This window comes from Chaetodon auriga, chromosome 4 (assembly GCF_051107435.1).
Source record: "Chaetodon auriga isolate fChaAug3 chromosome 4, fChaAug3.hap1, whole genome shotgun sequence".
Lineage (NCBI taxonomy): Eukaryota > Metazoa > Chordata > Actinopteri > Chaetodontiformes > Chaetodontidae > Chaetodon > Chaetodon auriga.
Window position 1 is genome coordinate 19,601,387 of NC_135077.1, and position 16,441 is coordinate 19,617,827.

The 16,441-nt window shown below is 45.6% G+C and overlaps 1 protein-coding gene across 9 annotated transcripts in view; it reads left to right on the plus strand.

Annotated features, from left to right (window-relative positions):
• Positions 1-16,441, plus strand: part of lrba (LPS-responsive vesicle trafficking, beach and anchor containing) — a 174,559-nt gene that overhangs the window by 115,426 nt on the left and 42,692 nt on the right. For all 9 annotated transcript variants that reach the window (XM_076729272.1, XM_076729263.1, XM_076729267.1 and 6 more), the window contains 4 exons: positions 11,052-11,169; positions 11,311-11,413; positions 13,347-13,462; positions 13,586-13,698. In XM_076729272.1, coding sequence (XP_076585387.1) covers positions 11,052-11,169; positions 11,311-11,413; positions 13,347-13,462; positions 13,586-13,698 — 450 coding nt within the window. The remainder of the gene's footprint in view (positions 1-11,051; positions 11,170-11,310; positions 11,414-13,346; positions 13,463-13,585; positions 13,699-16,441) is intronic.

Sequence of the window (16,441 nt, forward strand, 5' to 3'; positions counted from 1 at the left end):
TCACAGAATGAAAGTTATTTATTTGTTAAAACGTCATCCTCAACAGGTCATTTCTAATGGACGAGCAAAGCACATTTAAATGTCAATAACAGATAATCGCAATGATATACGATATAAAGTACAAAAACTGTATATCCTGCTCAAACCCAAATAATGCACACAGTAGTAGAAATCAGAGCGCCTCTGTTGATACTCTTTCTGCCTCTTTTTGACCTCCTCAGCTTGTTTCTATGCAAACAAAAACATGTATGGGCCGTGTTTAGTTTTCCTGAACTAAGAGTTAAATTGTGCTGCTTTTTCCAACTCCTGCTGACGTCCACTCCATGTTTCCAAGAAAGTTTCAGCCAAAAGTCAGGTAGAAAAGTATTTTGGAAAGAGGACCAGTACATTTTTCCTAAAGGTCAGTGTCCAACCTCGGAGTATGCAATGATAAAGCCCCCACTGAGACGACATTGGTAACTCTAATTAGCGGGGTGGTGACGGCTCCTCGGGTTTGGCTGGAGTGACTGAATGGATGGTCACTCAGTCAAGGAAAACCACCCTGGTGTTATGTAGCGACCAGTCCCATATCGTTAAGCTCTCCCTAAAGTGTCAAACTGCTGGGACTGAACCCCTCCCCCCTCCTCCTGCTCGCTCCGCCAAACTCTCATGGTCGCCTGGGACGACCTTCGGCTGCAGCTGCCAATCACAAAGAGCCATGGCAGCGAGAGGTCTCTGAGAGAGGAGCCTATTGATTTTCCAGTTAGAGCCTAAGTAGTGTGTGCTATAGGACTAACGGACAGCCCGAGCAGGTATGTCATTATCAATGAGGCCAAGGAAACAGATCCCCTCAGTCCCACTCATTCATATTGGCCTCCTTCGTTCTCTCCTTCATGCCGTTCCACCTCCTCGTCCTCCCTGACAGAGCGCATCCTGAGATGGTCAATAAATCGCTCAGCCACACTACGACAACAACTGGTGGAGTGATGGGTTGGGATGACCTCCTTTGTCTTTCTTCCCCCTCTTTCCTTCACTCTTTCACCGTCTGCCCCTCCCTGCTCTCCAGGTACAGTAATCACAGCACCTGGAAGACACGAAGTGCTTCCTCAGCGCAGACAGACTTGTTAGCCACCATGCGTTCCTCTCCGTCCAGGTTCAGTTTAATCTGAAGCATCGTCTCCTCCCAGCCCTCTTCGGCTCGTCCAGTCACCAGAAACCCGATTATTATCACGCTGCTTCTCTCGTTTCGCACTCCAACTTAAAGACATGTGCTAACAATTATGAATAATATAGACCAATTAGAGGAGATAAGGCCAAATAAAGGTTTAAGGCTTCCTGAAGTGAGTTTCTGCTCCCCAGTAGAGCAGTTAAGTCTCGTTACCTCCTCTACTCTCTCTGTCCCTCTCATACAAAATGCAGATGCACTGCTGAGTCTTAAACCGAGTTGTTGGTTGTGATATGGTGTCTCGTATTTCACTGCAGTTGTTTGAGTGAGGTTATATCAACGACGATGAACTCATTCTGTCGGGATGAGGTCAGCGCTCCCCTGGCCAGATGTGGCGTGTTTAAGAGTGATGGAGAGAGACTTGTTAATGATGGGCTTCAAAGCTGAGGAGAAGCCAACAGGATGGCTCCTCCTTCAGCCTGTGGACCTGCGTATCTGCTGTACTTTTGGTCACTGTTGTGCTATGGATGTAATTCACGATTGTTCTGTCTCTGTTATTGTTTGTTTTAAACCATGCTAGCAGCGTGGCTCGTCTGTCAGTGGAAATATCCACCGCTTTGTCTCAGACTGGAGTTTCTCCACTTTTGCATCTATCGCCATCACATGTTGCGCAGGTATTTGTGGCCCCCAGACGGCGAATCCATCTAACATTCGTGATCCTAGGACTTTTCCCCTTACACCACGAGGCTGACACTCTTATACCACGTGTATTTGCACAAACTTTTGGACAGACATTCATGGTTCCCAGAGGATGAATCCTAATGAACTTTAATGATCTAGGCAGAGAGTTTCAGGTCGGTTAGGAGGTGTTTGAATTCCTTTCTTTCTTTTCTGTGACTCTTGTTCAAAACAGGCTGATGAATCTCTGCAGCGAGTTGGTAACCAGGTAGGACAGGTCGAGGAAAGACAATCGCCACATTGGCAGTCACGTGACGAACCATTAGACACAGTGTCGTCTCACCACCTAATGATGACTAATGTCTCCCTTTCAATTGCTTTTCCCTCACACAAACAACTAACCCATCTCTTCTCACTGATAAACATGCCTGGCCTCTCTCTATCCCTCTGTTTGTGACCTGACTTTGGACCTTAACACAACCACAGACCACTGTGGCTGAGACCTGGCTCGCACTTAACCAAGCACCTCCAGACAAAGAGCTGCCGCCCCCTCTTTGCACCTGAGCCTGGCCCCTCCATCATGTTCCATCTCTGGGCTTGACTGGACCAGTCAGGGGGCAGGTGCCTCCCCTCCCTTCCTTTGATTGATCCCCTCTCTCCATCATTTATTCCCTTCGTCTGCCTCTGACACACATGTCAGAGGCAACACACCAGCCTGATGGATAGGCCTGTTTATGGATGCCAGTCTGCCTGGTAGGCTACTGATATTACAATCAGCACCTGTGTACCTGCTGTTCACACAAGCCTCTGTTATTCAGCTGAGGTCAGAGAGACACCCGGCTTCAATTGAAAGATCGATGTCCAGCCCGCCGTATTGGAAATTGGAATTGTAAATGTGGTCTTGTTTTGTCAGGAAGGTCTGTGCTGCATTTCAGATGATAACACCGGATCCATATGTCGTAGAATATGAGTAAATATGTGTGCTGAGCTTCCTTTCAGCTGTCTAATCGTAGAATGTCTCTCAGATACAAAGGTGAAATGACTGGATGAGGACATAGCTGTGTGTCAGTCATACAGCTGTTAATTCCTAAAAGAAATCACAAGTAGTTCTTAGCAGATGTGTTTGTTTTCATGAGGCATGCTCACAGTATTGATGTGTACTCCATGTAAAGACATCTCATGTGCCGGAGAGCCGAATGTTACATTGCTGAATTCTGGTGCCTCCATTGCCATTATGGTTAATGACCCATCCAGTCTGGTTGAAATGGCGCATCCATAGGGACGTTCTGCAGATTACTTACTCATCCAAGACTCCTTTCTAGCAGACATCAGCACAGCAGAGCTTTGCTCGTGCTCTGTTGGAGCAGGACTGCAGAATAAGATGCATAAAGGTAGAGATGAAAAAGCAGTTCTAATGCACAGAGACTTTTGTTGTAGTGAGTCTGAACCATGAAAGAGGAAGCACACCATCTTGTTCATTTAACATCTCAGTGAAAAGATGAAGCACATCAGATTTGTTTCGCACCAGCAGTCCCGACCACATTCAATCTGTACAGTAAAATGAAACGAGTCTACGTTCAGTGAAATTGTAAAATGTTTCAATGTCAATCAGTAAGTGCTTGATTCTCTATAAGGCTGCAGTAATTAAAGCTTTTATACTAACAATGGATCAATTGCATGTCAAAGGGGTTGTTTATTATCATCAACTCTGCAGCTTCCCTCAGAGCTACAGAGTGTTTTAGCTTCTTTCAGCTCATTGTTTTGGTTTGACAGCTCACAGCTCTACTGTTTTGGTTCAGTCTCACCTGCAGCAGGATGGTACTTCCAGCAAAATGTCTCTCAAAAACATGCTGAGCAGGTAGAGTTCGAGACTAGCTGGTGAACGTAGTCTAACAGTTAGCAGTTTGAGAGCTAAACGTTCCCTTTAGGACTTCAGAAGACCAAAAAATGAGCTATAATTTCATAATTTCCTCTCAAAACAGCCAACAAATTTTGTTTTAAGTCGCGTTGAGTGTGATTCATTTATATTCCAAAACAGCCTTTTAAACAGAAGAATATGAGCTCTACAACCAGATACAGATAGCAGACAGACATCTACTACAAGAGCATCTCAGTGAATCTTGTTGTGCTTCATTTGCATTTTATTACTTCATAATTTCTCTGCCTCCAGAACGTTGACGATGTTTACTGATTCAGCTCACTCTGTTACAGCTGGAGCCCAAAATGCTCGTCACTGATAAACCTGTAGCTCCAATTGAGTCACCTTTGCATTCTCCAAGTCTCCCGGGCCGTTCCCTTTATACGAGTCCCATTCTCTCCATCTTCTTTCGCCTCGGACAACCAACCCCGAATTCCCCAAGAGGGGTGTACTTTTCACCCCACACCCACTTAAGCTGGTGACAATAGCCGGATTAGAAAAGAATTTACTTCAGCGAAACCTCGCACCGACCCCAAAAAAGCCTATCCATCACTAAATGGCAAAATGAGAGATTGAAGGAAAGCGGGGAGAATGCGATAGGAGCCGGTCAGCGATCTTAACCTGTCTGATGTTTGCTATGGCAGCTTACAGGGGGACTGGGGGGGCGATAGCATTGAGTCTAAAACAGCCCCTGAGCCTCAGTGGTGGTTCTGCGCTGTCTCCTTGATTTTCTGAGTATCGGTGAAAAGCATATACGTTCTTTTTCTCCTTTTCCCAATGTGCAAGTGTTTGCTGATGAGCCTGACAAATCAAGGGACGTCTTTAAACCCTTTCAGCCTCATCTCAACAGGTCCCTGCAGTACTGGTAAGGTCTTATATGTAGCTGCTGGTGTCTGAGGTGTGCCTTTTATATGTAGATGTGCTTTTAATTCCTGATCTGTGTTGCTGTGGTATCGTCCAGTTTGAGAGTTTGGATCATGTTTACTGTGGTTCTCTGTGCACTGTGTAAATCTACACCATGACCTTCTTTATTGCAATGTCCAAATTCAGGTTTGTTTCAAGCTTGAATGTAGAATTTTAACTGTAAAGGTTTTAATCGTGCATCCTGATAGCAGAGAGGATCTTCTCAGTTTGTGGACGCCTGCTGCATTTCACAGCCCTCGTCCCTTCACTCCTGGAGTCTTATCCATCCTTTGTTCCCATCACCTTTGAGCCGCTAACGCTGCCCTTTGTGGCCCCAGCCTAAGCTGTGATGGAGTAAAAAAAAGGAAGAGTTGGTGTTGAATATATAAAAAAACTATCCGGAGCCATTTTATATATATATATCCCTTCCTGTTATCTCTGTTTAATTCTCAAAAAAACAAACACTGCTGTTGAAAAGGCTAAAACATGTCGCATTATTTACTGCGATTATAACTTGTCATATTGTTAATTATGAAGTCCATGTTAATGTATATCTGCCACCATTAGTATTGCCGCTATAGTATCTTATCATGTGTCAGGGTCCTTCTGAGGCTTTCATCCTCATGGCTTATGCCCAAAGGCTGAATGTTTAATGAGTTACTGCACTGAAGTCACTTCTCTACCAATTAACCCCGAGAGCACTGCAGCATTTCCTTAAATCCACACAAGACCTTCTTTTTGTTCCCACTTCAAACAGGCTGAGCAGCCAAGGAAGGGAAAGGAGAAAAGGCTAACCTGTTGGCAAACAGTGAAAAGGGCCAAAAAGGGGTTTAATCCTTATTAGGCTAAATTCAGACTAAGTGGCCCCAAAGATCCTTTCAAAGGGGACTTTATTCGGGGAGTCCCTGCTCTTACTGGGTGACGTTTAGGACTGAATGCTTTGAGCCTCGAGGCTTCATAACCTCACACTTGCTGCAAGCTGGGCTTGTTTATTTTGCTTTAATTCTCTCACACTCCAGCGCAGCTCCTTAGTTGTGTTTATTTTTTGGAGCCTTGTAGTTTGTTTTACTTCCCTCGAGGCAAATAGACCTTTACGTGTGACCAGTGATTACGTCTTGAATTAGTTACACGATGGTAGAACAATTGTCCTATCAATCACTGGTGAGCACAAGTGGTCTTTACTACTTACATTGAAGCATCAGTCCACATTGTCTGTTCTCTCTTAGATATAAACTCAAGGTACGACGTATATATTCCTTCCAGTTGCCCATTAATTGATATTTGTTCCTGATAAATTTGTCTAAAGTGCTGTTTTAAAGACATAGTTTGACATTTTTGGAACTCCTCATTCACTTTCTTCCAAGAGTTAGATGAGAAGATTGATACCTCTCTCATCTCATTCTGTTCAAGGTGAAGCTACAGCTAGCAGCCAGGTAGCTTAGCTTAGCATGATTGGACACAAGGGGGAACTACTACTACTACTACTACTACTATTACTACTACTACTACTACTACTGATCTAATAAAACACCTACCAACACCTCTAAAGCTCATACAGACATGCAGACTCTCAGCAGCGTCTCTGAATACAAACCTCTGCCTCGTTTGTTCTGGCCTCCTGCTGAACTCCTGCTGCATTTTAGTGCTACAGAGCAATGTGCAGTACATGCAAAAGCACTTCAGCTCTGTAAGTCAGCTTCTTTTTCAGCTGCCATGTTGTCAGTGTTCAGTTCTCTTATACGCTTTAAGATGTTTTCATGTGAAGCAGCTGCCGTCTTGAATGTTTCTCATGTTTTTTTTTTGATGTTTTTTATGTGAAGCAGCTAACTGCACTGAGTCCAGGACAAATTTGCCCTCTGGGACAAAGTTTACTCTGTTCTTCTCATTAATTAACACGTTATATCTTGCTTTAATGCATACCAAGACTGAGGTGTAACAATGACAAATTGTGGTTTTACTGGAGGTTTGTGTGCAGGACTTTTTCCTGGTTGGGCTCAAAACTTTGCCAGGAAACCTCAAGAATAGACATCCGAGTGGTATCAGTCTTATCTAACTCTGGACAAGAACGTGAAGAAGCTTTCTTCCCAAAATGTTCCTTTGGCTTTGGCTTTGGTACCCGGAGTATTCAGTATTTTCCCTGCCTGCCCAGCTTCACTCTTCCCACAGTTCAACAATCATGGAGCACGTGGTTAGACAGAGTTGGTGTCATGGCCAGTTGGTTAAGTCATGCTCCTGCTGAGGTACAAAGGCTGCAGGAGAACTGTTGGAGTGTGAAAGTAGAGTCATGAGGCTGCACTGTCTTAGGGTCATATGATTCCAGGGTCTCATGGCGAGGGAGCACTGTTTTCCACCAGCATCCAATCAACTTCTCTCCAGTCGTTCACCTCCTACCTGGACTGGCTTTTGCTCCAAACAGTGAAAATATGCCGACACATCTCTCTGTCTGTCTTCCCAGTACAGTCCTTCCCACTCCCTCCCATCTTTTTGCGGGCTATCACTCAATCTCAAAAGCAAAATCTGTCTTAATTGGCTCCAGAGGGCTTGGGGAGGCTTTGTGTCAACGGTGATGAGGGTCCTGATTGGTCCAGAGGCACAGGCAGCCAACAGAGCCTTGTTAGTGTGTCAGGGCCCTTTGCCTGCTCGTTAGTCCGATGAACTCATTTACTGATGGGGGGTGACAAGGCCTCGTTTGGAACAGAGGACGGCGGGGGGTTGAGGCGACGAGGGAGGAGGTGGAGGAGAATATGGGTGAGGAATAGTGGGAGCAGAGAGTTGGAGTATTTGTGTGGATGCGGCAGATGAGAGTGTCAAAAAGCTCTTAAATGTCAGCTTGTGTTTGTCTGGGCTTTCTTTCTCATTTGCCACTGCAGTGAAAGCGCTGTCAGCGTCTCAGCACTCTGAAACTGGGGTTTGCAGATGGCTTGATCCTGTGATCAGTCAAGTGAGAAAGAGTCCCAAACAGCACAGCCTCTGGTGTGCTGATACGCAGTGCTTTCCTTTGCATCTGCGAGTTTTCAATGGGAACGAAACGGAGGCTCCTTTAATTAGTACAAGTCTTTGGAATCTCCAATCTCAGCCCTTTGTTTGTGTTAAAGTCATTTTGTGATGTGTGGGTATCGAGGGCTGGACAGCTTTTGGGAAATGAAAAGCAATAAGCAACTCTGCATGCTGATAAGTCCACAGGTTTTTTATTTTTTTTATATGAATCCTATCAAGTTCTCCCAATACCGCTTGTCCCTCGTCTCCGTTTTGATGTTGATGGATCACCTCTCTTCCTCCCGCTCATTAATTTCATCACCTTATCTCCCACACCACTTCATTTGACCAAAAGGTAATAATAAATCCCTCATCCATTATCCTTTAACTGAGGCAGCCATGCGGAAATACTTAATAACAGGCAACAAATTGAACTTCAATCACCACATTTTCCTTCAAGGATGCACAGCACATTACACGAGCAAATATGCATTTACCACTCATCAGACACGGTTTATGTGCACTTTCAAGCATTTCTTTCACAGGAACAACACTGCTGGTGTTAAAACTAGACTTTTTCTCTCATTTTATGACAAATAAGGATTTACTTTATTAGGAACTGGCTTCTGTCCTCTTCAACTCGAGGGTCTTATCAGCCCAAAAACACACACACACCCTCAGCCTGGCGACAGCGAAGGCAGCTGAGAGCCTCATCTATCTTAAGCCACGCTGCTGCTGATAGTTGTTCTGTTGCTCTCCTAACTCTCCACCAATTCAGCGCGGTTTCAATTAAATTTCATCCACATCGCCGTGTTCCTCCACTTGGCTTTACCCGTGTTTCTAAAGAGGCAGCGGCGGGAAAAGGAAGCTGGGTTTTCAGAGGGAAGGCTGATGGAGAGGGTTCACCGGCAGCGACTGTCTGCCAGATTCAGCGGTGACAGTTTCTGTGTGTGCGTGGTTACACACCGTAGCCACAGTCACCCGGCCACTCTTCATGTGTCCCTCTTCATTCCGCAGTCTTTTGGGCATCTGACAAAGACAAACGACAGTGCTTCAGAAATGAGCAGCAGCCCGGCGCACAAACAGGTTGAAAGAGGAGGAGGAGGGAGAGAGGGAGCGCCGCAATCAAGACGAGTTCCTTTGTTTTGTGTTTGGCTGCGTCCTCCCGCCTGACTCTTTGAAATTGATCCTGGGACGCGCCAGACCTGAATCCACGGATAATGTTCCCCGTGAAATGACATATCAATAAAACGGCGCTTTATACTCGACCAATCATGTTGATGTGTAACCTCCGGATCCCTTTTATGTTCCATTTAAGGAATTCTCTGTCCTCTTCTCAGTTCATTTTCATTTATTTTTATCATTTTTAAACCTTTTTTCATTCAGACGGTAAAATGCAAATGTGATGACCCGGCACACAAATTCCTCCCCTGACCCTGTGGCATTATCATCTCTTTGAGTTTGACTGATTCAGCTCCACCGTTGTTATTTATCACAGAGCGAGCTGGTGCAGCCATAATTCCAGCTCGGACAATAACCTCCACACCGTTGCAATTTGTCCAGACGCGGTCAAAGCATTACAGCACGGATAGTTTGTCACGCTCCTTGTCACCGGCTCAGCTTTTTCATCTGCAAGGAAAAGGGCGCTGCCGATATGGACAATGATCTTGGGAACATAGAGTGCTATTTACGGCGTTCCTGGAGATTCATCGGTCCAGGGAGGGATGATATCTGCCTGCCCCTGCTGCTGTCATATCTGTCTGTGGAATCAGAGGCTGCGACTTTGTCACATCAGGCCCGAGCTCCTTCCTGACATCTGACGGGAGGTCTTTGAGCGTACTCTTGGGGATGAGCTGAGTCAACCACTCCCTTTTGGAGGTGAAAGGTTACTCCCCAAGCATTCACTCATGATACACCTGAAAACAGGAATTGATCAGATGGAGGCAGAGAAGATGACATTTGTTGGGTTATCTGCAGGGTTCTGCCTGGTACTCTGATAGCCAACGTGTGTGTCAACAGAGAAAACTAATCAGGTGTCTTAACCTGTTTGTCATCAATATTCACTTGTCTCAACTTGCAACAAGACTGTAAGGGGAGACAGTCTGCTTATACAACTTTAGACCCCTGAAGCTCACTAATTAACAGGTTAGAGCTCTTAAACAGAAGTGCAAAACAATGTGTTTTGATGTTTGCTGCACAGACATGACGCTCTGGCATTGCGCTGTGGAATCTGAAATGACCACCTTTGCTTTAAGATTGTTCACTTCCCACAGACCGATTAGTTTTCTGCATGAAATGACTTTTGCTTGAAGATGAAACATTGTGCTGTTCATCCTCATGAGTGCTGCACTATCTCTGTGGCGGGCTTTGCTCGAGGCTGGCGGTGACTGGTATAGTCATCTTGATCTCCCGTTAAGGACGATAGGAGGCTGGCGGATGCAGCCCCAGCGAGCTTCTCCAAACCACTAATCCACATTTAATTGAACTCCAGAGACTTTGAAGTGAGTCTGCGATGCGGGCAGGTCTTATTCCTCATCGAGGCAGCGAGGGAGAGGCTGTCCTCAGCTGGCTGGCAGAGGCCTCAGCTGGTCCCCTCTGCCGTCCCCTGCCTTTAATGAGCTCCTTTAACTTACCGCTAGGCCTAGCTTGCTAGCTCACATTTGAATATTTCTGATTAATAACACAGCCTCTGAACCATGCTGTGACAACCTAAAGCGTCCCTTTTACCTTCCTGCCACATCCCCGCACGCCCCCTGTCAGCAGGCACTTTGGAAGCTAAAAGCAGAGGTTGAAACAAAAGCCTCGTTAACAAAGCAGTGCTAAGTAGGTTAGTAGCAAATCTAAATGCTGGATTAGTGGGAGTACGAATCACAGGGTCACACGGGTCTGTCAGGCGCAGTGGCAGCCATCAGACCAAGTTACCCTGACAGCTACCACAATCTCCACGGGGACAGATTAAGCTCAGCTCATCGAAGCATTTTTAAATCTGGACCTAGCTAGCGCCTTATTGTGTCACTTACCACCATGGAAATACAGAATGTAGCCTAATCAGATGTTGAGCATAAAATAGGCTCTTAACCTCATCACATCAAAACCACATTTTTTTCTATTTTATATATATATTGTAATGATGATGTATTTCACCTGCATGCTGTAATATGGATTATCTTTTAGTGAACTAAACATTTCCGTCCGTCCTTCCAGCTCGATGGCGCCCATTCTCTCGCTGAAGGAATCACTTTTTCATTGCGGCTGATCAATATAAGACATTAATCGTGCTGCTCAGGCCGGCGTGCCATCACTGTGTGAAAAATGAACCAACCTGGCCTCCAGTCTGCTTCCTTTCCTCTGATTTCTTCTGTCCTTTCTCTTTGAAAATTCCTTCCTGATTGCGTTTCATATTGCTGTCTCCTTCTTTGTCCCGTCTTCCAGATTCTATCTTATACAGAAGGCCTGCATGGAAAATGGCTGTTCACGGAGATCCGGGCCATCTTTTCCAGACGCTACCTACTGCAGAATACTGCTCTGGAAATCTTCATGGCCAACAGAAGTAAGACAGCACCTGATGATTACCTCTGTGTAACCACTTCACCTTTTTATTCTAACCCTGATGGATATAAAAAGGAATAATACCACAGACACAGAAGATAATCTTTGATATAATCCGATGTGTCTTCGTGCTTCTCTGCAGCCGCAGTCATGTTAAACTTCCCAGATGCATCTACGGTCAAGAAGGTGGTCCACAGTCTTCCTCGTGTTGGGGTGGGCACGAACTTCGGTCTTCCACAGACCAGGTGAGATGCACATAAACACACATCAGCTCTTTTTTTTTTGTTGTGGCGTTCGCATTTGTGATGGTTGTAAACATTCTCTGCAGGCTTGTGTGCATCACATACATACAGCACCACATCTGAACCCATGGTAATATTAAACATATGGAAAGACGGCGTCGGTTAGAGGGAGTGAAATGGGATGAGGGAACATTAACACTGTTGTTACTGATACACCACAAACCTCCAAACTGAATGTTCTCCCTCCCTCTCTCGCTGTCACATGCACGCAGGGGTTGGGTCACCGACTTGTCCGCCCCTCCCGCTCTCTCCTCACCCCCCCAAACGTAATTGGCTTCACACAAACATAGTCCAGTTCATTTATATATTTCCATCAGTGTGAAGCAAATAGTTGCTTGTAAGCCTGCAGGGCACACCCCCGCCCTCCCTCACATCATGTCTGCTGTGTGTCCGGGCAGAGCTGCAGCCCAGCCCAGCTGCTGACATGTGTGTTCCCACTCTAAGATCCTGTGGAGAAATGAAAGCAATGGCCAGGAAGTCTTATGTACGGCTCCTTTTAGGGCTCATTTTAGTGACTTTTTGATGCAGCCAGCTAAAGTTTCATCCATTATATGGTGGTAAAAATGTCATTGTCAAGTCATTTTTTATTTATTTTAACAGGGAAAGTACTTTATGCACCACATAGTACACGTTACCTGCCTTACACAAAGGTGGTTTAATCCAAAAATTACCAATAAACCAAATCCAGAGTCATGGTAAAATCTAAATCCTTCCATATGCAGCAGGGATTTATGTCAGTTTCATTCTGCTTATTGTGAAATATTTGTCTTCATTACTCTGCGCTGTGACGGTTGTTGTCTGGTGAACATTGTGGGAGTTAACATGCGAGTCAGGAAGATTTAGGATCTGTGGGAAATGTTTTCTCAATATTAGGCAACAAAAAATGCCTCACGTAGCAACCGTGAACACTGAGGACTATGTAATCAGCGTGAGGAAGAAAGTGCATCCAGTAATGAGTCACTGTGGATGTAGGAGAGAGTGTGTGTGTGTATAACACACAGGCAGAGTTAGGGTGAGAGAATGTGTGTGTGTGTGTGTGTGTGTTTGTGTTAGACCCATTAATCAAGCTAGTTTGCAGGCCGGGGACACCTTGCCTCTTTGACCTGAGGACAGCTGTGCAGGGCAGCTCAGTGCACACAGACACCAGCTCATACAGCCAGCACAGCACAAGCTACGTGACGTCCACAGCCACGACAGTGATCCTCAAACACACTTCAGTATCCAGTTCACACTGTTGCTCATAATCAGATATAATCCCACTGCTTTTAAAACGTGTGCCAGTGTCATCACCTCTCTAGCTGTTTACATTGCATTGATCTAAAGGAGATTAAAAGAATAAACCTGAATAATTAATACAAGCACGGCTGTGTTGGTGACAGCACAGAACATAAGATACAAATATAAAAACAATGTGTCTTGTCGTACACTCGTGTTTGGAAAGTGGTATTTTCACCTTTGGGAGGCCTAATGACTATAATCTCACACCCTGACAGTGATTAATTCCATCATTTTCTTTTGTTTTAATTGGATTGGGGGTCATTTGTTTTTGTCCCGCTGCATACATCACGCTCTGGGCCCTGCGTGTGTGTGCGCGCATGCACGCAGATATTCAACCCAATTTATTGCATATCTGTCTTCTTAATTAGCAGGACTGTAAGTTCAATAGATTTTTCATATAATGACATTTGTATTGCAAAAGTCTAATAAAGCCGGGGGCTCCTTTTTTTTTTTTTTTTTTTTCAATCTGCTGCTCTTGTGATGTATTGACTGAGCTCGTCTGCACGGCTGCTCAGTGTTTGTGTGTTTGCATCAGAGCAGGAAACACTTGAACGGCTGCAGATGTTTAATGTCTGTTTTTCTGTCTTTCTCGTTGTAGACGAATCTCTCTGGCCACACCAAAGCAGCTATTCAAGGCAGCCAACATGACCCAGCGCTGGCAACGCCGCGAGATATCCAACTTTGAGTACCTCATGTTCCTCAACACCATCTCTGGTGAGGACGCCTCCCAGCACCTGCGTGATGTCACTGCAGATGTGCACCAACGCTGAAGCTCCAGGAGTCATGAATTAATGTTCGTCCCTTTCTCTCCTCTCTCGCTGTGTTTGCTTCCACCAGGTCGGACCTTTAATGATCTCAACCAGTACCCGGTCTTCCCCTGGGTTATCACCAACTACGACTCCGAGGAACTTGACCTCACGCTGCCCAGCAACTTCAGAGATCTGTCCAAGGTGAGACACTGAGACCACCGGGGGGGGAGGGGTGCATATGTGTGTTTGTGTGTAGCTAAAGTCCTTTTAGTAGCTGTGTAATTGCCATTGATCATAGTTTAGTGAATCAGCTCTTGTCACTGGTGGCTGATCTATCTGCAGTTCAGTCCTTCTCCTTCAGATGCTCAGAGGAGAATTTTGTGTTTATCTTTGGATAAATCGAACTCTGCTTTTTGTTGGCAGTGCTGTTTATTAAATTATGAGTATACTGTGATAGATTTGCCAGAGTTGCAGGTGATAAACATTAAAGATGATCTATATGATTAGTTGTGGACTTGTGTTAGTTGAGGCAGCCCGGCCTGGCTGCAGTCAGAGCTGATTTAAGCTGCTCGTTCTCTCTTCCTGACTCCCGTTTTCTGCTTTAGCTGTCGTTTTCTGTCCACAATTCAAGATTCATAATTGAGTTCTTTCAAGTTTGACCTTCTGCAACACCCCAGGAAGTGAAGTAGTACTCCCTGGTAGCTCCAGGCATCAAGTGATTGGGCTTAAAACAATGAAACCTGCCCTAAGATGCTCCCTGGCACATAAATACACACACTCACGCAGCTGAAACTGCTTAAGAGATTCTCCCTCATGTTGTAAGTAGACATGCAATTATTTACTTGCATGAACTCCCCGTCTTTTCCACGCATACACACACAGAACAAAAAGCTAAAAGACATCATCCTCGGCTTGCCAGCTCCCGACATCACTTGTGTGTAATGCTGTCCAGTGGTGGGAGGACGGAGGATTAGTTTTAGAGTGAAATGATTGAGCGACTGTCGAGCCGCTGGAACCAAAATGACTGAATAAATCAGCCGTGGAAACAAAAAGGCATGTGTTAATGGACAGGGGAGACGCCGGAGGAAATGCATTTCGGAGTTACACATGAGGGCATTTGTACGGGTCCTGGGAGCATCCGATGTCCATGCAGGGCGAGGGAGAGGTGGGAGGACGCACCTAGTGAGACAGAACGGAGCATTTTACTGGTAAAAATAGCATTGCATTAAAGGAAGTGTGAGGGGGCGAGATACGATCCTGGAAGTCCAGTTTGTGTGAAAATAGTCGTCTGTTACGCTGAGACAGAATTTTTACCACTGAAGATTCATCACTGCAGAAATGATTTTGTTCTTTGTCAAGATGACTGTGAGACAGTCAAAGATGGCGCATTGCCGGATGTTGTTGCACTACTTTTCAGCAAAAGCGTTTTTCTGCACCCCTGTTGGTCTCCTTTCCTTTGGTTTCCTCTCCTTCCTTCTTTCCTCTCCTTTCTTCTTCCCTTTCCTTTCCTTTCCTTTCATTTCCTTTCCTTTCCTTTCCTTCCTTTTGCTTTCCCTCACTTTCCTTTCCTCTCCTCTTCCCTCCTCTCCTCTCCTCTCCTCTCCTTTCCTTTCCTTTCCTTTCCTTTCCTTTCTTTCTTTTTCACGCAGTGATATTATCGGCCTGAGCATGGCAGTCGCCCCCTGTCACATCATAAAATGGTGCTGTTAAATTAATTTGTGCAACCTTGCAGAATATGTGATGCTGTGAGCTTTGTCATCCGGTAACTTCTTGAGGAAACAAAGAGAAAGCTCGGATGTTGTTGTTCTCATTTGTCCATGTTTATCGTGATAGCCGCTGTGGTCCATGGTGAGAATGTGGTTATCAAGCAAATCCTCTGATCTCACTGATTCCAATAATGATTCATTAAAATGGATTAAACCTTGGAAATAAGCGACCTGCACCATAGAACCCGATGCCATACAGCAGCCCTGCACATTAACTGCAAACGCGAGCCATCCACCCACACTTCCATTCTTTCACACCCCCCTGTCATACAGATTCAAACACCCCAACAGTCAACACCTTGTCCCTTAGGTTCTCCCCAGTCCTGCTTTCACTTCAGATCTGCTCCTCTGTGTCTCCATCCTGTTTTTATCCCTCCCAGTGTAGCTTTCCCCTCTGTATGAAGCTGCATAATTCCTCTGTTTATCTGGCTTCATGTTGCCCAGTAGGCTGAAATGTGACAGTTGTGCTCGCCCCACGCGCGCGCACACACACACACACTCACACAAACATGCAGCCCTCCTTCAGTTTCTGAGCTCCTTTCTGCCTCCCGCTCCTCTCCTTTGCACCGCCTCAGAGTTTGGACAGCTCAGCCTCTGTGCTCGGTCAAGCCTCGCAGCCCCAGGGACCACGTGAACGGAGGGGAGATGGGTGAAAGGAGGAGAAACAGAAAGACAATCTGAGAGCAAAGAAAGAGGAGGAGAGAGGAGGAGAAGAACAACAAAATCATTTGCCGTCCTTGCTCTTTTTTTTTTTTTTCCTCCAGCGAGAGGGAAGGAAGGGAGGGAGGGAGTGAGGGAGCGAGGCCAATCTTTATTACATCTGTTTTATTCATGTTGTTGACACATGTGTGATATCAGTGTATGACCGCTGGACCGTGGCAGACTGCAGTGTCTGGGAAAAGGGCAAGCAGCCCCCCGAATCAACCCCCACCCTCCAGTTCTGCACCCGCGATCATTTGTGCTCGGAGTTTCTTTTCTTTGCATCCTAACGTCTCCTGACCTTCACAGTTAGTTTTTTTTGCTGTGCGTCTGCATCATGTGCCACCTCCTGCTTTGTCCTCCTCTGTATTCTCACTGTCTCTCTTTCTCACCGTCCACATCTCTCTTATCCCCCCTTATGTCACGTTGGTGGCTGTCTCTTATAGAAACAGGTCATCTGAGAAGCCTCCAGTGACATT